This window comes from Hypanus sabinus, chromosome 4 (genome assembly GCF_030144855.1).
Source record: "Hypanus sabinus isolate sHypSab1 chromosome 4, sHypSab1.hap1, whole genome shotgun sequence".
Lineage (NCBI taxonomy): Eukaryota > Metazoa > Chordata > Chondrichthyes > Myliobatiformes > Dasyatidae > Hypanus > Hypanus sabinus.
The window spans coordinates 179,712,867-179,737,823 of record NC_082709.1 but is presented as its reverse complement, the minus strand read 5'-3'; the positions used below and the strand labels follow the sequence as shown (position 1 = coordinate 179,737,823).

The window sequence follows — 24,957 nt, the reverse complement described above, 5'->3', positions numbered from 1 at the left end:
GGTGGTGAGGAAGGCAAATGCCATGTTAGCATTCATTTCAAGAGGTCTAGAATACAAGAGCAAGGATATGATGCCGAGGTTTTATAAGGCACTGGTGAGGCCTCACCTTGAGTATTGTGAAGAGTTTTGGGCCCCCTATCTTAGAAAAGATGTGCTGGCATTGGAGAGGGTTCAGAGGAGGTTCACAAGGATGATTCCAGGAATGCAACTCTTATCATTCAGGAACATTTGATGGCTCTGGGTCTGTACTCGCTGGAATTCAGAAGGATTGGGGGGGGGGATCTCATTGAAACCTATCGGATGTTGAAGGCCTAGAGAGAGTAGATATGGTAAGAATGTTTCCCATGGTGAGATAGTCTAGGACAAGAGGGCACAACCTCAGGATAGAGGGGTGCCTTTTCAAAAAGAGATGTGGAGAAATGTGGTGAATTTGTGGAATTTGTTGCCACATACAGCTGTGGAGGCCAGGTCGTTGGGTATACTTAAGGCAGAGATTGATAGGTTCTTGATTGGACATGGTGTCAAAGGCTACGGGGAGAAGGCCAGGAACTGGGGTTGAGGAGGAGATAGAAAAAAGGATCAGCCATGATTGAATGGCAACACATACTCGATGGGCCAGATGGCTTAATTCTGCTCCTATGTATTATGGTCTTATGGTCTTTTCGTCCCATCAAGTCTGCTCCACCACTCGATCATGGCTGATTTTTATTTTCTTCAACTTCATTCTCCCCATAACATTTGACCCTCTTACTAATCAAGAATCTATCAACCTCCATTTTAAATATACACAATGACTTGACAATGAAGTGAATTCCACAGATTCACCACCCTCTGGCTCAGAAAAATTCCTCCTTATCTCTGTTCTAAAATACCGACAAACTTATATAGATGTGTAGTGGAAAGTGTATTGACTGGCTGTATCATGGCCTGGTATGGAAACATCAATGCCTTTGAGAGAAAAATCCTATAAAAGGTAGTGGATTTGGCCCAGTACATCACGAGTAAAGCCCTCCCATCCATTGAGCACATCTACATGAACTGCTGTCATAGGAAAGCCGCATCCATCTTCAGAGATCTCCTCCACTCAAGTCAGGTTCTCTTCTCGCTGCTGCCATCGGGTAGAAGCTACAAGAGCATCAGGACTCACACTACCAGGTTCAAAAACAGTTCCTACCCCTCACCCATCTTGTATAAAAGGGGATAACTACAGTCACTTGCCCCATTATTGAAATGTTCCGAAAGTCAATGATTTTACTTATAGGACTCTTTATCTCATTATCTCATGTTCTTGTTATTTATATTTGGATTTGCATAGTTTGTTATCTTCTGCACTCTGGTTGATTTCATTGATCCTGTTATAGTTACTATTCTATAGATTTGCTGAGTATACCTGCAGGAAAATTAATCTCAGTGTTGTAAATGGTGACATATATGCACTTCGATAATAAAATTAACTTGTACTTCTAAAGGGACTTCTTTGTATTCTGAGGCTGTGCCCACGGTCCTAGACTCCCCCTCCATAGGGAACATTTGCATCATGGTGAGGATTAGAGTAAAGAGTGATTAGAGTAACGAGAGGTTAGAGCGAAATATTGTTGGGTAATGGAGAGCTGGAGGTGCAATAAGTTAGATCCAGCTGGGCATCACAGTTGTACAGTTACCAGAGCTGTTACCCCACAGGTTTCATCCCGACCACTGGTACGGTCTGTGTGGAGTTTGCAGGTTTTCTTGTGGGTTCGTGCTGGGTCCTCTGTGGTTTCCTCCCATATCCCAATAGGCGTGAATCTAAGTTGAGGCACGTAATTTCAAAGGAGATATGGGGAGGAACCTTTTCTACACAGATAGTGGGGGGTGTTTGGAATGCACTGCCTGGGGTGATGGTAGATGCAGAAAAAACAGGGGCTTTTAAGAGGCATTTAGATAGGTAGATGAACATGAGGAAAATGGAAGGAAATGGAAATTGTGGAGGTGGAAGAGATTAATTTAGTTAGTCTTCTGGTTACTAATTTAATTAGTTTGAATTGAAGGGCCTGTTTTTGTGCTGTACTGTTCCATGTTTTATCCCCAAAAAATGTGAGTCAGTGGGTTAATTCTTCTTCTTCTCCAGCCCGTCACCCCAACTGGGGCATAGGTCACAGAAGCAGCTCGCCAGAGACCTCTATCCCTGGCCAGTCTTTCACATTGTCCCCAGGTGCAGCCCATCTCTGAAGATATTTCCTCTCCCAGAGATGAGGTTTGTGGAGCCTCTGTTGGCATTTCTGTTGCTTTGGGTTTTTACGGGATGGGTTTGCTAGTCCCCGTGCCCAACCCTCCGCCTTTTGCAGCTGGGCTTGGAACCATCCATGGTGAAGTTAAAGTGGGTTAATTGGCCACTGTAAATTACTTGGTTTACTCAGATGTACAGCACAGTAACAGACCCTTCTGGCTCAACGAGCCCATGCCACCCAATTACACTCATGTGACCAATAGCCCACACATCTTTGGAAGCTGGGAGGAAACCAGAGCGCCTGGAGGAAAGCCATGCAGTCAAGGGGAAAATATACAAATTCCTTACAGACTGCAGTGGAATTGAACCTGGGTTGCTGGTATTGCAATGGTGTTACACTAATGGCTACACTGCTGCGCCACCCATCATCATCCTCAGTGTGTGGTAGAATCAAGGGGTAGTTGATGGGATTGAGGGGAGAATAAAAGTTTTTGTAGGATCGGTGAAAAAATTGGTGTTTGATGGTCAGTACAGCTAGTAAACTGAAGGGCCTGTTTCTGCACTGTATGTTGCTATGGCAACGAGAAAGTTCCCTCAAATGGCTACAGTGGCTTAATGGGCCAAATGGTCCCTTCCACACAGCATCATTCCACATTTCCTTGAGAACCTACTTAATCTGGCCTGCTGAAAATTGACTGGAAGTAAAAGTTCAGGATTTACTTTGCAAGCAAGTCTGGCAAAAGTGGAGTTTGTTCCATTTATGGGTGCAGACAGGCTTGTGCCTAGCTTCACTTCATGAACATACAATCAATCTGTGTATAGAAGCTACAGTATCTTAAGTACTCCTATTTAATTTGGTTTTTAAAAAATTATTATTGTGTTTTTTTGTGTGCTGCATCAGATCCGGAGTAACAATTATTTTGTTCTCCTTTCCACTGGAAATGACATTAAACAATCTTGATTGAATCTTGAATTAAAAAAAAAATGATGAGGCGCTCTTCCTCTCTGGATTTAATTGGATGAGTAACAGCTGGAAATTAGGATGGCATTTAGATCTAATGACCCTAAAATAATGAGATTAACAGAGTCTCCGTTCATAATTAAAGTGGCGTCAGAGCTAATTTCCCCACTGTAACTTGATTGAACCAGTCTGTGTGGGAAGCTGATACAAACTGGCATCATCTTTGTCCTAGAAACAAGAGAGCAAACTCAAAGCTACTGAGACATGACTGTGCTGTCTGTAAATCACTTTTAGAGTCGAGGCAGCTGTACGGTGCACTACATAATAAAAATATTTCTACAGTTGCAAGAAGTAATATAAAAAAGTAGCGCAAAGAAAGAGGGGAAAAAAACTGATGTCCATGGATTCATTGTCCATTCAGAAATGTGATGGTGGAGGGGAAGAAGCTGTTCCTAATATGTTGACTATGTGTCTTCACACACCTGTAGCTCCTTTCCGATGGTAGCAATGAGCAGAGGGCATGTCCTGGATGGTGAGAGTCTTTAATGATGGATGCTGCCTTCTTGAGGCATCGCGTTCTGAAGATGTCCTTGATAGTGGGGAAGCCAGTGCCCATGATAAAGCTGGCTGAATTTGCAACCGTCTACAGCTTTTTCAATCCCATGCATTGGTGGTGATACAAATGGTCAGAATACTCTCCCTACCTCTCTACGCCTTCCCCAACTAAGTACTTGTCCAAATGTCCTTTGTATGTTGTAACTATAACTGTCTCAATCACCCCCTCTGGCACCTCATTCCATTTACCGTCTGTATGAAAAATAACTTCAATCTCCTTTAAACGTGCTTTAGTCTTAGAATGCCTTGCCAGGGAAATAAAACTAAGCCTCTCATAATTTTATAAACCTCTATAAGGTGATCCTTCCATCCTTCTTTCCAGTCAGAATAAGTCCAGTCTTTCCAGTCTCTCCATAAACTACTGACACGGTAGCTTGGCACTTTACAGTGCTGGTGAACTGGGTTCAATTTCCGCTGATGTCTGTAAGGAGTTTGAACGCTCTCCCTGTGATGGTGTAGGTTTCCTTTGGGTGCTCCAGTCACCGCCCACATCCCAAAGATGCACTCAGTAAGTTGTGGGCATGCTATATTGGTGACGCTTGCTGGCTGCCTCCAGCTCATCCTTGAGCTGAGTTGGTCATTGACGCAAATATCGATTTCACTCTATGCTTTGATGTTTCAACGTACATCTGATAAATAAAGATAATCTTTTGCTCCATAATTCCAGGTGATATCCCAGTGAATCTCTTCTGCACTCTCTGTGTTGCCACCACACTGTCCAAGTATTGTGGCAACCAGAACTGTGCAGAATACCCTAAGTGTGGTTTAACTCATGACTTGAACAACTGCAACATAACATCTTGATTCATACTCTGAATGAAGACCTTTTCCGTAGCAATCATACCCAGTGTCCTTTTCATCTGCAACCTCCACCATTAAGAAGGACAAGGGGGAGCAGGAGAATTACAGTACTACTGGCCAGATCCTCTCCAAGTCACATATCTGCAAATACATTGCCTTTCACTCATCATCAGATCTTGGAATTCCCTCCCCAATAATACCATGGCCGGGCCTTCACCAGAAGTTCTTCAGCAGTACAATAAAGTAATGAAGTACTACCTTCTCAAGGGAAATTACAGGCAGGCAATAAATGCTGGCCTTGATAGCAATACTTAGATCCCAAACATGATTTAAGAAATCTATTGGTTTGCTTTCCTTGTGAAGCTTAAGAGATTTAATATTGTCCACAACGACAAGAAATTTTAATGGTGTAGATTAGAAGAAACAGTATCACTTGCAAGTGGATCAATACCCAGAAGACACAAATGTACATATAATAATTAAGATTGGAACCTTTAGGCTTATAGTTTTGGTTCAGTCAGGATTGTTTCTTTGATTTTAAATAGTACTTGGCAAGACTGATTATTTTTGATTATTATAAAAAATAGCACTCAGCTGATGAATGTATTATATATTGACAACCAACCTCTGTTAAACTTAATGAAATTAGAGTGAATGATAATAATAATCACTGGTATTCAGTAATTACTTCTCTGGAAAAGTTTCACTTTCTTTGATGTAACATCAACAGGAGAGGGGTTGTACTTGCACTCCCGATTCTATCAACAGTGCTGAGACTGAGAGAGTTGAGGATTTTAAATTTCTAGTTGTGAACATTACCAACAGCCCGTCCTTTTCCAATCACGTAGACACCACAGCCAAGAAAGCTAACCAGTCCTTCTCTTTCCTCAGTAGCTAAAGAAATTTGCCACGTTTCACTTGACCCTGACCTCACTTGTCCAGTCAGGCAGCATCTCTGGAGGGAAATAAGTGGTTGATTTTTCATTAGTTTTGATGAAGGGTCTTGGCCTCAAACGTCGACTGTTTATTAATTTAATGATATAGTGTGAAGTAGGCCCTACCAGCCCTTTGAGCTGTGCTGCCTCAGCAACCCCCGACAAACCTGATCATGGGACAATTCATAATGACCAATTAACTACCCGTTAGGTCTTTGGACTGTGGGAGGAAACCAAAGCACCTGGGGAAAATCCATACACTCTATAGGGAGGATGAACAGACTCCTTACAGTGCCAGAATTGAACTCTGAACTCTGGAATGCACTGAGCTGACATACTGTCGCACTAACTGTTATGCTACAGTGGTGCCCAATTCAGTCCATTAAACTCCACATGAGCAATCCCACACTGGGACTGTTTCTGACTCTGTAGATGCTGCCCGACCTATCGTGTGTCTTCTGAAACAGTTTTTATTTAGATATTTTATTTCTCCTTTCCCATCCCGGGTTTCCCCACCTAATAAACGATTCCTTTCCAGATTCCAGCGGTAGTTTCTCTCCCAACAGATGCTGCTTGACCACCTGTGCTGCCTCAGTTTTGGGGTGATTTATTCCCCTCCATAGATGCTGCCTGATTTGACAAGGAGAACATTTGTATTACCAGTGTGACTTTAGCCCAATAGATATTCTATTGCAATGGTCATACAAACTTTGACACAAAATTCTGCAGAGGTGGTGTCTCAGGATGGAACCGAGAACATGGATGGGAGGGTTAAGGATGGCTATGACCCAGATGGAGGTCGATGGGACTAGGCAGATTAATAGTTTGGCACAGACTAGATGGGCTGAAGAAGTTGACTCTGTGATGTATGCTCTATGATGCTATGCCATGGGAACTTATAAGAATTTGAGTTGATTGGCTAAACTCAGCACTGCTATTAGAGCAAGGTCAGAGTTCACCCATTTATCGCACAATGCACCATAAGGAAAACCTCTTACCCACCTCCAGAAGTATCTTGGTCCCCTTCTTGTAAATGCTGACAGCAGATGTGTTCAAATCTGAGAGCTCAACCCCCTCCTTCTTCCAGCGGATGGATGGCTGGGGGTTGGCTGCAACGTCACAGCTGATGTTGACGGAGTTTCCCTCCCAGGAGTAGTAGGTCACCTGGGTTGAGAGAAACTTTGGAGCATCTGAGGGGGAAAAAAAGGAAGAAGTTGACCATGGAAACTCGTGGACACAGAACTGTCCTGGTTTGCAATTAACCAGGTTATGACGGAAAAGAATAAACTTAGCACACAGACCAGGCTTCTGGATTTCAGTGATGTTTCCCTCACTCATTTCTTATTGGGAAACTGTGCAGTGTGAATAAAAACCAGAAGATCATAGGACATGGGAACAGAATTAGGCCATTCAGCCCACTGAGCCTGCTGTGCCATTTTATCATGGCTGATTTATTATTCCTCTCACTCCCATTCTCTTGCCTTCTCTCTGTAACCTTTGATATTTTTACGAATTAACAATCTATCAGCCTCCACTTTAAATGTACTCAATTACTTGACCTCCACAGCTGTCCTGACAATGAATTCCACAGATTCACCACCCTCTGGCAAAAGAAATTCCTCCTCGTTTCGGTTCTAAATGGACATCCTTCAATTTGGAGGCTTGCTCTCAGGTCCTAGACTTTATAGTGAGATCCCTGCTAAAATAGAGGCAGTGACAGCATAGATTTCTTCTGCTGTGCCATCAGAAATCCAAATAGTCTACGAGCCCATGAACACTACCTCAATATCTTGCTCTTTTCTTGCACAATTTATTTACCTTTAATATATTCTTATTGCAATTTATTAGAATTTTTTACGTCTTACATGTTACTGCTGCGACAAAACACCTAACTTCATGATATAAACACAAGAAATTCTGCAGATGCTGGAAATCCAAAGCAACTGCTGGAGGAGCTCAGCACATCAGGGAGCGTCTGTGGAAATGGATAAACAGTTGACATTTTGGACTGAGACCCTTTTTCAGGACAGGAAAGGAAGGGGGAAGATGTTATAATATGAAGGTTGGTGGGGGACTAACTAGAAGGTGATAAGTGAAGCTAAGTGGGAATGGTAAAGGGCTGGAAAAGAAGATGTGGACTATGGGAGAAAGAAAAGAAGGAAAGGCACCGGGGGGGTGGGGAGTGATAGGTAGGTGAGGAGAAGAGGTAAAGGCCCAGTGTAGAGAATAGAAGAAGAGGGGAGGGGGAGAGGAAAAGAGCAACGAGGAAAAAAATCACCAGAGGGAGAAACTGATATTCATGGAATCAGATTGGAGGAATAGGAGGACTTGCTTCTCCACCCTGAGAGAGCCGTCATCATGTCAGAAGAGGAGACCATGGACTAAAATATCATAATGGGAATGGGAATAGGAATTAAAATGGTTGGCCACCAGAAAATTCAGCTTTTGGCGGACAGAATGGAATACAAAAGTCTTCCAATTACGTTGTGTCTCACCAATGTAGAAGAAGCCACACTGGGAGCAACAGATACAATAGGTGATACCAACAGATTCACAGGTGAAGTGTTGCCTCACCTGGAAGGACCATTTGTTGCCCTGAATACAGGTGAGGGAGGAGGTGAATGGGCAGATGTTGCTTTACTCTCGCTTGTGGGGATTTGCATCAGGAGGGAGCCATGTCAGTTCTTTCTACATGGAAATACTCAGTATTCCTGCTTCTGACATTCAAGAAAAGTGCAAAGGAAGAAAAAATTTCAAAGTTCAAGGCAAATTTGTAATGAAAGTATGTACATGTCACTATATACACTGTACTACCCTGAGATTCACATATTTACAGGAATTCACAGTAGAACAGAGAAATACAATAGAATCAATAAAAGCTATATAGAAAATAGTTGATGTGCATAAGAAGACAAATTGTGAAAAAAACAAAACAAACCAATAACAATAAATAAATCAGCATGATCTCAGAGTCCTTGAAAGGGAGTCCATTAGATAATGGAATTAGTTCAGAGTTGAGGTGAGTGAAGTTATCCACTCTGGTCCAGGAACCTGATGATTGAATTGTTCCTGAAATTGGTAGCAACTTAGATTCACTCCAATTTGCATACCAGCGCAACAGGTCCACTGCAGATGCCATCTCATTGGCTCTTCACTCAACCCTGGAACATCGGGACAGCAAAGACACATACATCAGGATGCTCCTTATCGACTACAGTTCAGCACTAAATGCTATCATCCCCTCAAAAGTTTCAAGACCTTGGTCTCAATACCTTGTGTAATTGGATCCTCGATTTCCTCTGCAGACTCCAGTCTGTTTCAGATTGGCAAGAAAGCCCAGCAACTTTCTCTACTTTCTGTGAAGGCTGAGAAAAGTCCATCTCCCACCCCCCATCCTCATCACCTTCTACAGCGAATGTATCGAGAGCATTCTGAGCAGTTGCATCACTGCTTGGTTTGGGAATTGCACTGTCTCGGATCGCAAGACCCTGCAGTGGATAGTGAGGTCAGATGAGAAGATCACTGGGGTCACTCTTCCCGCTATTACAGACGTTTACACCACATGCTGCACCTGCAAAGCTAACAGTATTGTGAAGGACCCCACGCACCCCTCACACAAACTCTTCTCCCTCCTGCCATCTGGCAAAAGGTGCCGAAGCATTCGGGCTCTCACGACCAGACTGAGCAACAGTTTCTTCCCCTAAGCCATCAGAATCCTCGATACCCAGAGTCTAGACCGACATCTACATCATTTATATTGAAATTTGTCCTCTACTGTGCCTATTGTCTTGTTTATTAATTATTGTACTGCCCTGCACTGTCTTGTGCACTTTATGTAGTCCTGCGCAGGTCTGTAGTCTAGTGCAGTTTTTATGTTGTTTTACATAGTCTAGTGTAGCCTTGTGCTGTCTCACATGGTCTAGTTTAGTTTTGTGTTGTTTCATGTTGCACCAGGGTCCTGGAGGAACATTGTTTCTTTTTTACTGTGTACTGTACCAGCTGTCAATGGTCAAAATGACAATCAAAAGTGACTTGACTTGACTTGACTTGACTTGAACTACATCTCCTCCATGGTCTCCATCAGCACAGGTGTACCACAAGGCATGTGCTTAGTTCCCTGTTCTACTTGCTTTATTCTTATGATTGTGTAGCTAAGCACAGCTCCAATGTTAATTACAAGTCTTCCAATAACATTACTGTCGCATGCCAAATCAAAGGTGGTAGTGAAGCGACATATAAAGAGACTGAAAATTTGGCGGAGTGGTGCCACAACAACAATTCCTTAATGTCAGCATGACCAAGGGCCTGATTATTGATTTCAGGAGGAGGAAACCAGAGGTCCAGGAGTCAATCTTCATCGGTGTATCAGAGGTGGAGAGGGTCAGCAACTTAAATTCCTCGGTGTTATCATTTTGGAGGACCTGTCTTGGGCCTAGCACGAGTCATATCAACATGGAGAGTTGTCACAGAAAAGCAGCATTCATCATTAGGGATTCCCACTACCCAAGCCAGGACTCTCTAAGTCCTGACGAAGGGTCTTGGCCCAAAACATCGACAGTGCTACTCCTTATAGATGCTGCCTGGCCTGCTGTGTTCCACCAGCATTTTGTGTGTGTTGCTTGAATTTCCAGCATCTGCAGATTTCCTCATGTTTGCTCTCTTTTCATTGATGCCTTTAGCAAGAAGGTACAGGAGCTTCAGGAATATTTATCACCTCACAACCATCAGGTTCTTGAACCGAAGGTGATAACTCAACCTCACTTGCCCCATCATTGTTATGTTACCAGGGATGAGAGGACCTCACTGAACACCGGAAGAGAAGAGTTAAACTTATTCAGGGCAGGCATCCCTCAAGGAGATTTTGCAGTGGGCAGCAAACCCTTCCACTCTGCCCCCTCACTTATCAACAGCCAGCTTGTGCCCTTCCACCTCCCCCACCTTAATATTCTGGCATCTGCTCCCTTCTTTTCCAGTCCTTACGAAGGGTCTCAGCTCAAAATGTTGACTGTTTATTCCATTCCATAGATGCTGCCTGAGTTGCTGAGTTCCTCCAACACTTTATGCATGTTGCTCAGGATTTCTGGGGTCAGCAAGATGTGATGAGGAAGGATCTCACCCGCATCTTCGGCAATTGTCAGCTTGAATGGGCAGTGATAAGATGAAATGAGTAATCAGCATCATCATTATGTCCTGTGTCATATGACGTGGGTAATCATGGTCTCATGACCATGATTGCTCTTTGCAATTTTTTCTAAGGAAGCGGCTTGCCATTGCCTTCTGCTGGGTAGCATGTTTACAATACAGGTGACCCCAGCCATTATCGACCCTCTTCAGAGACTGTCTGCAAAGCATTAGCTGTTGCATTACTAGGACTTGTGATAAGCACCAGCTGCGCACATGACCACCACCACCTGCTCCCATGGCTTCACATGACCCTGGTCTGTGGGGGGGGGGGCGCTAATCAGGTAGTACACCTTGTTCAAAGGTGCCTTACACCTCCTTTGGTAGATACGTATCTCCACCAGCCCCCCCCCCACCACAAATGAATAATAGAGGTGAATAACAGAGATGATTGAGGCTGTGCTTAACATTATTAAACGCTTGTACTTACACTGAATATCTAAATGCATGCTCTTCTGGTCTTGCCCAATTGGACTGACAGCTTCACAGTGATAAGCCCCCGAGTCACTCGGCTCAATGTTTCTGATGTGCAGTGAAGATTTCCCCTTCTGACTCTGAACCTCAACTCTCTCATTCCGGACCTGTTGTGAAAAAAAAAAATGATTAAAACCATTAGTGTGGTGTGCGAATTCAAGGTTGAACAAATTCACCTGAGGTTTTATAGAACTTAATTTGGACCCTGAGAGAGTGAGATGAGCGGGAACGCTGGGAGAGGGTCAGGGATATCACATCTCTGCTGCAAATCAGCGGGGCAATTTACCAGCAACAAAATTGAGCTTTACATTCAGTGGCAACTTCATTAGCAACATTCTGTACTTAATAAAGTGGCCACTGTATGTCCATGGTCTTCTGCGGCTGTAGCCCATCCACTTTGAGGTTCGATGTGTTGTACATTCAGAGATCCCCTTCTTCACACCATTGTTGTATCTTGTGGTTTATTTGAGTTACTGTCACCTTCCCGTCAGCTTGAATCAGTCTGGCTGTTCTCCTCTGTCCTCCATGGTGTTTGTTTTTTGCACCATTCTCTGTAAATTCTAGAATCAGTTGAGCATAGAAATCCCAGGAGATCAGCAGTTTTGAGGTACTCAGACCTCCCCATTGTAGCCTTAGACAACACTGTTCACCATCCACTAAACCACCATCTGACATAGAATGTACAAAGACACATCGATCCTCACATTTATTCTTACATTCAAACATTTATGTTTGGTCTGAACAACAATTGAACCTCTTCAAAACACTCTAAGTGCTGGAGGAACTCAGCAGGCCAGGCAGCATCTGTGGAAAAGGGTAAACAGTTGATGTTTCAGGCTGAGACCCTTCATCAAGACTGCAAAGAGGTCGACTGTTTACTCTTTACCATAGATGCTGCTTGGCCTGCTGAGTTCCTCCAGCATTTTGTGTATGTTGCTTTGTACTTCCAGCATCTGCAGGCTTTCTCGTGTTTGTGTAACTGAATCTCCCGACCATGCCGACATGCATTGAGTTGCTACTGCATGACTGGCTGATTTGCATTAACAAGCAGGTGTGCAGGGGTACCTATTAAATGGCCATCAAATGTCAAACCTGAGAGAATGAGGTAAGCAAGAAAGCTGGGAGAAGGTTGAGGATCTCACATCTCTGCTGCAGATCAGTGGGGCCTTAGCATTTGTTACAATTTACCAGCAATTACTGTAAGTTGAACTTTTTTGCTTGAAATTTTTTTTTAACTCTCCAAAGCAGCTGCCAACCTCCTTTTGCATACAGCTGCCCTTGCTGTCAGCTGTGTTCTCTCAAGATAATTGGCTTTCCCCCTGCTGTTACTTGAGACTAGCCAATACAGGATACATACTCGTTTCTATCTGGCCTTAAAGGACCAAGCATCTTATGGCTTTACCAGAGTGGAGGATAACTGCAGCAAGCTACGTGCGGGAGGCTTCTCGCAATTATTCACCTGTTCCTATCAAAGTCTTCTGGAGTATTTCCAAATCTGTTGCAAAAACACATCAAATATTGGAACATGACTCCTCAAGTCTGCTTCACCATACAATATGACCATGATATGATTGAAAGAATAAAAAGAAAATTTATAAGAATGATGCTAGGACTTGAGGACCTGCATTATAGGGAAAGGTTCAATACTTCTGAATCAGAATCAAGTTTAATATCACTGGCATATGTCATAAGTTTGTTGTTTTGTATTTGTTAGATTAAATAAGTGGTGCTAAAAAGAAAACAAATACTGTAGTGAGCTAGTGTTCATGGGTACAATGTGCATTCAGAGATCTGCTGATCTGCTGCCCAGATGGGAAGATCCTGAATCTCCTGTTCCTGAATCTTTAAGTGTCTGCCTTCTGGCACCTGAACCTTCTTCCTGATGGTAGCTATGAGAAGAGGGCATGTCCTGGGTGATGGAGGTCCTTAATAGTGGATGCATTGCTCCTGGAAGATGTCCTTGGTGCTGCGTAGCCTAATGCCCATGATGGAGCTGGCTGAGTTTTCAATGTTCCTCATGAATAAAGGTTAAGACTTCTTTCCCTGGAGCGTAGGAGAATGAGGGGAGATTTGACAGAGGTATACAAAACTGTGAGGGGAATAGATAGTGTCACACCTGCATAGTGCATGTCTTATCTTATGTGACTGGTGGCTGCACTCTATGATAAAATCAAATTACATAGTACTACACTTGGCGCTAGTAGGCCATCAGAAGCTCCAGGTATCAGAAGGAGGCAATGAATAGAAAACGCACACTTCTAGAGGTAAGTTTGTTCATTAAAAAATATCAATATATATGAAATATTTACATGAGCAAGAACAATTCAAAATTCCAACATTCTGTTTTAGGTTCCAAATCTCAGATATTGATGAAAACCACATAGCTTTTTAGTTAGAATCAGTGAGAGTCATTTGAATAACCTTTATCACTCAAAATTCTTAAACTAATTGGATCTAGTGTTATTTCCTATTTAAAGGTTTATAGACTAACATTTGCCCTTTTAGCTATCCCTAGTTAGTTAGGAAACTAATTGAGTACCTATTCTTAAGTATTATGGTTAACCTCAGTTTCAGTTTCAGGTCAGTATGTCTACAAATTCAAATTCAACACCACCCCCCCCCAAAAAAAAATATATATATACAGCTTAACTCTTTCACGGCAAATCCTCCAACATCACAACTTTGAAACAAAGTAAATCTTATTCAGTAACTTACCAAGGTCTTTGCAAAAATAATCAGTTCTTCCAGAACATCAAGTTCAGATCCTTTGAATGAGAAATAAATGTATACATCTGGGCATATTAAATCCTCATGTCCTGAAACATTTTGTTCCCACACTGGTTCTTCGATCTTGCCATCTTATTTCTTGGTTCATTGGATGAAAAGGGGGGGGGGGGAGTCATCCACAGAAAGCCGATTCACAATACTTACACACAAAAACCCCCGACCAAACCCCTTGGTATGATGTAACAGAACTAATTCCTAGTTTCGTGGCAGAGAGCATGAACACTACTCTCTGCCAACATCGTCTCGCAGTAGCTGATGCTCATTGTATTCGTAGCTTAGACCATAAGACTATAAGATATAGGAGAAGAATTAGGCCATTCAACCCATCGAGCTTGCTCCGTCATTCCATCACGGCTGCTCCCAAATCCCACTCAACCCCATACACCTGCCTTCTCTGCATATCCTTTGATGTCCTGACCGATGGGGAAATAATCAATGTCCGCCTTAAACATATCCACAGACTTGGCTTCCACCGCAGTCCGTGGCAGACCATTCCGCAGATTTACTACTCTCTGGCTAAAAAAATTCCTCCTTACTTCTATTCTAAAGGGTCGCCCCTCAATTTTGAGGCTGTGCTCTCTATTTCTGGATATCCCACAATAGGAAACATCAGAGAATGTTGAATCTTTGAGGGTGGAGTTAAGAAACTGCAAAGGTAAAAAAAGCATTAGGGGAATCATTTATCAGCTTCCAAATAGTAGCCAAGTTGTGGGGCTGAGATTGCAAAGGGAGCTGAAAGGGAAATGTAATAAGGGTAATGTCAGAATTGTAATGGGGGGGCTTCAATATGCAAGGGGATTGAGAAAATCTGGTTGGTGTCAGATCACGAGAGAGGGAATGTGTTGAATGCCTACCAGATGGCTTTTTAGAGCAGCTTGTGCTTGAGCCTACTCAGGGAAAGGCTGTTTTAGATTGGGTGTTGTGTAATAATCCAGAATTTATTAGGGAACTTAACGTAAAGGAACTCTTAGGAGACGGTGATTACAATATGACTGAATCCATACTGCAATTTGAGAGGGAGAAGTAGAAGTCAGATGTCTCAGGATCACAATGGAATAAGGGGAATTACAGAGGCAAAGTGAGGAGCTTGCCCAGGTGAATGTGGGGTTGCAATCTCAACCCCACATCTTGGCTATAGTTTGGAGGGGATACTGGCGGGGATGATGGCAGGGCAGAGGTGGCTGAAGTTTCTGGGAGTAGTTCAAAAGGCACAGGATAGATAAGTCCCACAGAAGGAGAAATTCTGAAATGGCAGGGGTAGGCAATTGCAGCTGACAAGGGAAATTAAGGACGGCATAAAAGCCAAGGAAAGGGGATATAAGGCAACAAAAGTGAATGAGAAGTTGGATGACTGGGAAGTTTTCAAAATCCAACAAAAGGCAACTATAATAGCTGTACGATGGGAAAAGATGCAATATGAGGTCAAAATAGCCAATAATATAAAGCAGGAAACTATAAGTTTTTCAGTTATATAAAGAGTAAAAGGGAAGTGAGAATTGAGCTTGGACCATTGGAAAATGATGCAGGCGAGCTAGTAATGGAGGGACAAAGAAATGGCAGATGAACTTAACAAGAACTTTGCATCAGTCTTCATAGTGGAAGACAGTAGCAGTATGCCAGAGGTCTGTGAGTGTCAGGGAGCAGGAGTGAATGTCATTGCTATTACAAAGGAAAAAGTACCAGGGAAACTGAAAGGTCTTAAGGTGGATAAGTCATCTGTACCAGATGGACAACATCCCAAAGTTCTGAAAGAGGTTGCTGAAGAGAAAGCAGATGCATTGGTTATGATCTTTCAAAAATCACCTGATTCTGGCATGGTTCCGGAGGATTGGACAATTGTAACTGTCACTCCATTATTTAAGAAGGGAAGAAGGCAAAAGAACGGAAATTACAGGCAGTCCCCGGGTTACGTACGAGTTCCGTTCCTGGATCCGTCTTTAAGTCAGATTTGTACGTAAGTCGGAACAGGTACATCCGGTATTATTTAGCGTCAGTTTGTCAAACGTTTGTCTTAGTATATAGTATATAAATTTTACCTTTCTATGCATATAAAACAGTTAAGAGACATATGTATTCCAATAATTAAACCATTGAGTTGCTTAGTAATAATTGTAGCTTTCATCAGGGCAGGGCATTTCATATGCTCCATTATTCTCACTTTATCCGTTATCCTTTAAAATTGTTCTGATTGTTGACCCACTATAGCCTAATGCTTTTCCAAAGACCAATGGCATTTCAGCTCTTTCCAAATGCTTTGTTATTTCCACTTTATTTTCGATCGTGATCGCTTCCCGTCAATGGAACAGGAACACTGTGGGCGGCGGGTCCCGAGCTCCACCAGCTCCTGAGGTCCGCTGGGTCCTAAGGACCACCGCACTAAGACAGGCTAAATGGGACAAGTGGGGGCTGTGCTGGGTTTGGGCATTTGATCATCCACAATATTCCACGTGGGAATTTAAACTGGAGGTGGCAGTGTTTTTTTTACGAGGTTGAGTTGCGAGCTCGACATCAACCCGGCACGGATGGTACGGGAGTCACTGGATCGACATCAACCCGGCACGGGAGCAGTCTGTCACTGGATCGAACTTGCTGATCTCACTGCGCCACTAGCCGACCTGAACGGAGGGTGCAGGGTCAGGGTGAATCTTACTAAGAAAAAATTAAGCCAAATACAAAGTTAAGCACTCAACACAGTGTCAATGGCAACGACTTAAAATGGCGGATGGCATCATGATCCGACTTAAAATGGCGGATGGCGTTCTTCTTCCTCGGTTCGTAAGTACGAGTTGTCCATAAGTCGGACATTCGTAACTCGGGAACTACCTATATAGGCCAATTAGCCTAACCTCAGTGGTTGGGAAAGTGTTGGAGTCTATAATTAATGATGAGGTTTTGGGGTACTTAAAGACTAATGATAAAATAAGTCAAAGTCTGCATGGTTTCTGTAAAGGAATATCTTGTCTGACAAGCCTGTTAGAGTTCTTTGAGGAAGTAACAAGCAGGGTGGACAAAGGAGAGGCAGTGGATGTCATTTACTTAGATTTTCAGAAGACATTTGATAAGGTGCCACACATTAGGCTGTTTGACTAGATAAAACCCCACGGCATTACAGGAAAGATAAGGACATAGATAGCAGAATAGCTGACAGGCAGACAGTGAATGTCTTTTCAAGTTGGCTGCCAGTGACTAGTGGTGTTCGTCAGGGGTCAGTATAGGGACCGCTACTTTTCACATTGTTTGTCAATGATTTAGATAATGGAATTGATGGCTTTGTGACAAAGTTTGCAGGTGATATGATGATTGGTGTAGGGGTAGATAGTGTTAAGAAAGCAATGCAATTGCAGCAGGAACTAGACAAATTGGAAGAATGAGCAAAAAAGTGACAGATGGAATATAGTGTTGGGAAATGTATGATAATGCATTTTGGTAAAAGGAAAAGAAGTGAAGATTATTATCTAACTGGGGAGAAAATTCAAACATCAGAGGTGCAGAGGGACTTTGGAGTCCTTGTGCCAGACTTTGGGCCTATTCTCACGGGAATTTAGAAGAATGCGGGGGGATCTCACTGAAACGTACTGAATGTTGAAAGGACTAGATAGGGTCGATGTGGGGAGGATGTTTTCGACGGAGGAGGTGTCCAGTACTAAAGGGCACAGCCTCAAAACTGAGAGGTGTCCCTTTAGAAAGGAGGTAAGGAGGAATTTTGTTTATCCAGCGAGTAGTGAATCTGTGGAATGCTCTGCCATAGACTGCGGTGGAATCCAAGATCGTGGGTATATTTATAGCGAAAGTTGGTATGTTCCCGATTGGTCAGGGCATCAAAGGTTATGGCGAGAAGGAGGATGTATGCGGTTGACTGGGATCTGGGATCAGCCATGATGGAATGGCGGAGCAGACTCAATGGGAGCAATGGCCTAACTCTGCTCCTATGTCTTATGGTGTGAGAAGAGGTGCACCAAGTATTCTAAGTGAGAGTGTGAAACAAGCTGCCAGCAGAAGCGGTGGATCCGGGTTCAATTGCAATATTTAAGAGTAGTTTGTAAAGGTACACGGATGGTTGTATCATCAGCACATTTATAGATGGCACGAGCTATGCTTAGCCATATAGTTATGGGTGTAGAGAGAGTTGAGCAGTGGGCGTCAATGTTGATCATCAGCAATGAGGAGCTGTTATTACCAGTCTATCCCCTAGATATATATATGTGCCTAAGACATTTGCACAGTACTTTATTTGAGAGGTCCATTAAGGAATCAAATAATATTGGGTTAAGAGGTGTTGAACTTTCAATCTTTTTTATCTTCTGCGCAATAGAAAGATATTGCTGATTTAACTGAGATGTGTGGAAATTTCTGCTTTGAAGAGGCAGTGAGCATTGGGGATTCGCTGCCCTGAGGAGGTGGTGGACACCTGATTGCTTAAGGTTCACAGAGAGTTGTGAGTAGAATCCAATTCATTGTAAAAACCAGCCTCCCCTCCACTAACCCCGTGGACACTTCCCACTGCCTTAGTAAAGAGGCCAACACGATCAATAACCCCTCCCATCCCTGTCATTCTCTCCTCTGCCCTTCCCCTCAAGCAGGAGATACAAAAGCTTGAAAGCACGTACCTCCAGGCACAAGGTCAGCTTCTATCCTGTTGTTATTAGTCTCAGAAAGTAGTTAAATTAAATAAGTAGTGCAACAATAGAAATAAACTACATTGATCATAAAAATATGAAATCTCAAGTCACCCCTCATCCTCCTCCGTTCCAAAAACAAAACTCTTACCTATCCACATAAGACATGGTCTCTAATCCTGACAGCACTGTGGTAAATCTCCTCTGCACCCTCTCTGAAGCTTTCACATCCTTCCCATAGTGAGGTGACCAGAAATGAGTACAATATTCTAAGTGTGGTCTAAGCATAGCTTTATACAACTACAACATTACCTCCAATGGACAGCCAGTGACTTGTTCCCAGGGCACAAATGGCTAATACAAGGGGGCCTAATTTTAAGGAGGAAAGTATAGAGGGGATGTCAGATAACTTTTTTACAGAGAGAACAGTGGGTGCATGGAATGCAATACCTCAGATGGTGGTAGAGGCAGATACATAACAAACATTTAACAGACTCACAATAGGCACGTGGATGATAGAAAAATGGAGGGCTATGTTGGTGGGAAGTGTTAGATTGATCTTCAAGTAGGTTAGGTTAAATGGCCAGCACAACATCATGGGCTGAAGGGACTGTACTGTGCTGCAATGTTCTATGTTCTATGCTGATGTACCTATGCAAGGCATGATCTGTCAGAATGGCAGATAAGCAAAAGCATTACTTTGCAATTGAAGTCAATACTAATCAAAAAATCTATTTTAAACTTTGCTTCAAAGATTAAATTGGTGAACTGCATGCAATATGAGTGATGCATCGCTGGTTAAAATGAGTCCATCGGGCTCTTGAACCGAAGGGGACATCTTCATTCAACTTCACTTGCCCCATCACTAAACTGTTCCCATAACCTATGGACTCACTTTCAACGACTCTTCACCTCATGCTCTCAATATTTATTGCTTCTTTATTTATTATTATTATTTTTCTCACCTGTATTTGCACAGTTTTTTGCCTTTTCCACATTGGTTATTTGTCTGTCCTGTTGGGTGTGGTCTTTGATTGATTCTATTATGGTTCTTGGATTTACTGAGCATGCCCACAAGAAAACAAACCTCAGGGTTGTATATGTTGACATATATGTACTTTGAACTTCGTACTTTGAAGAGATTGGGAGGCAGCTACAGCTTGTTTACATAATACCATTAGACACAAGAGCAGAATTAGGGCATTCAGCCCATTGAGCCTGCTCCGCCATTTCATCAGGGCTGATTTACGTTTCCCCCTAAATCCCATTCTCCTGCCTCCTTCCTGTAATCATTGATGCTCTTACTAATTGAGAACCTATCACCTCCACTTTAAATATACCTAACGACTGGCCTGCACAACCATCTATGGTGATGAGTTCCACAGATTCATCACCCTCCACCTAAAGAAATTCCTCCTCACTTCTGTTCTAAAGGGATGTCCTTGTATTCTCAAGTTGTGCCTTCTGGTCCCAGATCTTCAAACTATTGGAAACATCTTCTCAATGTCCCCTCTATCTAGGCCTTTCAATATTCAATGGTTGCATAGTTGCATTGGGAAATAATCAACAGAGAGTTAGTGACCTAAGGTCAGAGATAGGAAAGGAGATAGTTGTTGGTATAGATGGTGATTGAGCTGGTCAAAGTGATGAAAAAGATGTGTGCTTGGAAACTCACTTTTAAGTTGCTGCAGAGAAATAATGAAGAAACCGATTTGTAAATCACAACTAAACATTACAATGCATATGTGTACACAGAGGCAATATCACTTGAGAATAATGGAGAGGTTTGCCTGATGTATCAAGCTGTTTCTTCTATTTCCCTTATTAGAACCAAGTATTGTCTATTACCTGCACGATGTTCAATGCCAATGTAAATATTCCTGTTGTTAATGCATCCTTTTTCCTTTGCTCCAAGCAATTTAAAAAATAAAACATATAATGCATACAATTCTGAGACAAACACTATTCTGCCCTATTGATATAGGTAAACAAAATTATATATAGAATAAATACAAGCGGGCTTTTCCCACTTAGGGTTTGATTTCAGCATTTAAGAGAAGTTTGGTTCGAACAATAGCCCTTCATACCCCTCCCATCCATGTACCTATCCGAATTTCTCTTAAATTTTGAAATCAAACCTATATCAACCACTTTCACTAATAGCTTTTATCAGTTTCTGAGTGAGGAATTTTCCCCTTGGTTTCCTTTTAAAAATTCACCTTTTACCCTTAACCCATGATTTCCAGATGCAGTCTCATCCAATCTCAGGGGGAAAAGCCTGCTTGTATTTACCCTAACTATACCCCTTATAACTTTGTATACCTCTAACAAATCTCCCATCATTCTCCTATGCCCAAGGGAGTAAACTCCCAACTTTTTCAACCATTACTCAGGTCCATGGTCCATGATCTATGATCTTCAGTCTCACTATCCAACTAATAAATCAACACTGGAAGTTCTGCACCAGAAGGAGAAGGAGAGGATTGTTAGTGACTTGGGTTGAAACACACACACACCTCTTGGCCTGCTGAGTTCCTCCAGCAGATTGTTTATGACTCCAGATTCCTGGGTCTGCAGTCTCCAGTGTCTCTGGCACTAAATCTTACTGGTGAGCTTAACATAAGATCCCAGGGGAAGGGAGGGTGCCAGTGTTTTTCTGGCATTGTTGCATTCAACAATATTGCAGAGGAGAAATTTATTCTGTTTTTGCAGAGGTGAATTATGTAAGAGACCTCCTCACATATGAGATCACTTACAGACCTCTCTGCAGAGTAGAGAGACCCAAAGTTTCAAAGTACATTGATTATCAAATATACAACCCTGAGCTTCAAAGGTTGTCAAGCCGAGGAGTGGTGGTGTGGACAAGCTCCCACTACCTAAAAGTGCTCCTCACGGCGTGCACCTCAAATGGCCTCTGACAACCAAGTCCAAATCCTGCCCTTCTCGGGTGGCTTAGCCTCTAAGCCGGATGGAACTGTTTCTACTGACAGGAGAAGGGGCGAAGGCGGATCCTGGCACCTTGAAACCAGTGCTTCGGGTAGATGGAGCTTGTCAGTCTGGGAAGTCAGTCCATCTGAGAGAGGGAAAACTCTGATTTCAAACCTCCGCTGCCTTGCGGCCATACCCACTCATGGGAAAGGCTTCGGGAGTAAACCCTGAGGACAAATCCGGAGCTGGAGTCCCTAAGGCAGTCCGACGTTGCCTTCAACCTCGTTCTGGCAACTCCTGCGACGACACTGGTGCCAAGCTGTATCAGCCCTTGCCTTTCCCTTGGACAACATCGGTGGGGTGGAGAGGGGAGACTTGCTGCATGGGCAACAGCCAGTCTTCCATACAACCCTGCCCAGGCCTGCATCCTGGAGAGAGACTTTCCAGGCGCAGATCCATGGTCTCGCAAGACCAGCGGATGCCATCACAACCCTGAGATTCATCCTTCTGCTGGCAGCCATGCAACAAAGAAATACTGTGGAACCCATTTAAGAAAACATTAAATACACAAAGAAAAGAACGAATGGTGCAAACAGCAAAAAGTGACATCCAGAATATTAAACATCAACGCGCAGAGTCCCCAAAGCCGTCCCGGAGTGACAGTGACTGAATCAGTTCAGTTCAGTGTTGTCTCAATGACAGCCAACTCAGCCACAGAACCAGTTCTCTGCCGTTGCGCCTTAATCAAATTGTGCAAATGACAAAAAAGAGTAACCAGAAACACATGGAGCATGAACTGCAGAGTCCTCCAAAAATGAGTCCACAGCCACGGAGCACATTCAGTGTTGTGGACATTAAACATCAAACTGAAGAGTTGAGCATCCCCAAGCTGCTCTGAGTCGATTAAACATGCGTCTTCATCCGGCTGCAGTGAGAGGGAGACCTGTCAGATGCAGGCAGATGGTGCTGAACACCCGCTCGTTTTCCTTAACAGTTTCAGCCTTGCTTGGCGCCTTTGTCAGCGGGAATTAATGGTGCCTACCATGGGTTTGCGTTCTGCCTTTGGGAACCAATAGCCACACACTCTATTCTCAACCTCGCCAAATTCCCCCGGAGACAGCGAAAGCACCAGGTCACTCAGTTCGCCCACAAATATATCATCAAAATGGAAATTACAGGCTGCAGTGGATCACAGTTCAGGAAAAGAAGCATATTTAAAAGAAGATGGAATAGTTTTGTGCGAGCTGTCTGCAGGTTATCATCGGTGGTCATTTTGCTTGCTAGCACCATTTTGTATGCCCAGAAGAAATAACTTGTATCGGAGGTGGTGGGTAGTCATAGAAACAGAACAGATATCGTAAATACATTACACCTACAGCTCGGTGATTACCGGCTCTTATTCTACTTTCACGTGGAGTGTTTTTTTTTCATGATTCTTTGCCAAGGTGAAGTATTTTCAATTACTGAAAACATTCTGTAGGCAAATACAGCAACACGTGGGCTGCAGTGTCTATCTCACAGCGATATAGTGGTGAGCAAACAAGTACCAGAGACCCGTGTTCAATTCCTGCCACTGTCTGCAAGAAGCTTGTTCATGTTCCCCATGACCGCGTGCTCTGGTTTCCTCCCCCAGTCCAAAGATGTACCAGTTGGTAGGTTAATTGGTCAATGTAAATTATTCGGTGGTTAGGCTAGGGTTAAATCTGCATTTGCTCGGCGGTGTGGCTCGAATAGCTGGAAGGGGCTATTCCACACTATATCAACAAATAAAAAAATAAATAAACTAACAAAAATAAATAAATAAAAAATTACCCTGAACTTTAATAGTGATTACATGGGTTTGATAAATTGGCTTATTACTGTCACATGGACCAAGGCAGAGTAAAACTCTGTATAAGTATCATTTCATAACATCAGTACACAAAGTTATTACAAGGGAAAACTAATAACCAAATTCAGGATATAGTGTTACAATTACAGAGAAAGTGCAGTGCAGGTAGGACATAACGAGGTAGATTGAGGGGACAAGATTACATCTTATTGTACAACATCGTAAACAGAAGAGATTCCACAGATTGTGAAAATCCAGGGTTATACATAAAAATGCCAAAGAAACTCAGCAGGTCAGGCAGAATCTAAGGAAAGGAATAAAGAATTGACGTTTTGGGCCAAGACCCTTCATCAGGACCTGAAATATCATCCCAAAAAGTTAATTCTTTATTCCCCTCCATAGATGCTGCCTGGCCTGCTGAGTTCCTCCAGCACTTTGTACGTGTTATCGTACAAGATGTCCAAGAGTCTCATTACAGCAGGGTTGAAGCTGTGCTTGAGTGGTCGTGCTTTGGTATCTTCTGCCCAATGGGAGGGGGAAGAAGGAAGAATGTTAGGGACGAGAGGGGTATTTGATTATGATGGTTGCTTTACAGAGGCTGTGGATTGTGTAGGTAGGGTCTGTTGGAGGGAGAAGGCTAGTTTCTGGGATGTGTTGATTGTGTCCACAACTTTCTGCAGTTTCTTGTGGTTTTGGGCACAGCAGCTGCAGCACCAAGCTGTGATAAATCTAGAACAGGAGCCTTTCCATGGTGTATTGATAAAAATGGGGGTTCACTGGTGTTCCCACACATCTCGAAGCACTGCTGGTTTGGGATGACACGTTCTTATAATGCTGCTCCATGTAAATGGTGGTAGGGCCATCAGGGGGGATTTGATGGGCAGGTGAGGAGCTGGTGGGAGTGGTTGGGATCAATCCGAGCGACACCGTGGGGTAAATGGCCTCTTAGCCCGAAAATACACTCAGTGGGCATTTTATTAGGTAGACCTGCACACTGCTCATTGATGCAAATATCTAATTAGCCAATCATGTGGCAGCAACTAAATACATAAAAGCATGCAGACATGGTCAAGAGGTTCAATTGTTGTTCAGAACAAACATCAGCACAGGGAAGAAATGTGATCTAAATTACTTTGACCATGGAATGATTGTTGGTGCCAGATGGGGTGGTTTGTGTATCTCAGAAACTGCTGATCTCCTGGAATTTTCATGCACAACAGTTTCTGGAATTTACAGAGAATGGTGCAAAAGCAAAACAAAAAAAAATCCAGTGAATGGCAGTTCCACGGGCAAAAACACGTTGTTAATGAGAGAGATTAGAGGAGAATGGCCAGACTGGTTTAAGCTGACAGGAAGGTGGCAGTAACTCAAATAAGTATGTGTTACAACAGTGATGTGCAGAACAGCATCTCTGAACGCACAAAACGTCAAACCTTGAAGTGGATGGGCTACATCAGTAGAAGATCATGAACATGCACTTAGTGTAGTACCTCCAGCACCTAATAAAGGTACATAATGTATCTTTATTAGCTACAGGAGGTACCTATTAAAGTGGCTACTGAGTGTAAGAAATAATCTGTTTTCTATAATAACTGAAGATTAACTGATAAACAATAGTAACA

General features: G+C 43.0%; 1 protein-coding gene across 5 annotated transcripts in view; it reads right to left on the bottom strand.

The window, feature by feature from the left end:
• The window catches only part of LOC132393532 (neural cell adhesion molecule 2-like), a 1,581,614-nt gene that overhangs the window by 234,534 nt on the left and 1,322,123 nt on the right, over positions 1-24,957 (bottom strand). For all 5 annotated transcript variants that reach the window (XR_009511912.1, XM_059968913.1, XM_059968912.1 and 2 more), the window contains exons 9-10: positions 11,130-11,280; positions 6,521-6,708 (exon numbers count right to left, since the gene is read on the bottom strand). Coding sequence is in view for 4 of the 5 variants with exons in the window: in XM_059968913.1 (XP_059824896.1) it covers positions 6,521-6,708; positions 11,130-11,280 (339 nt within the window). In the remaining variant the exon portion in view is untranslated. The remainder of the gene's footprint in view (positions 1-6,520; positions 6,709-11,129; positions 11,281-24,957) is intronic.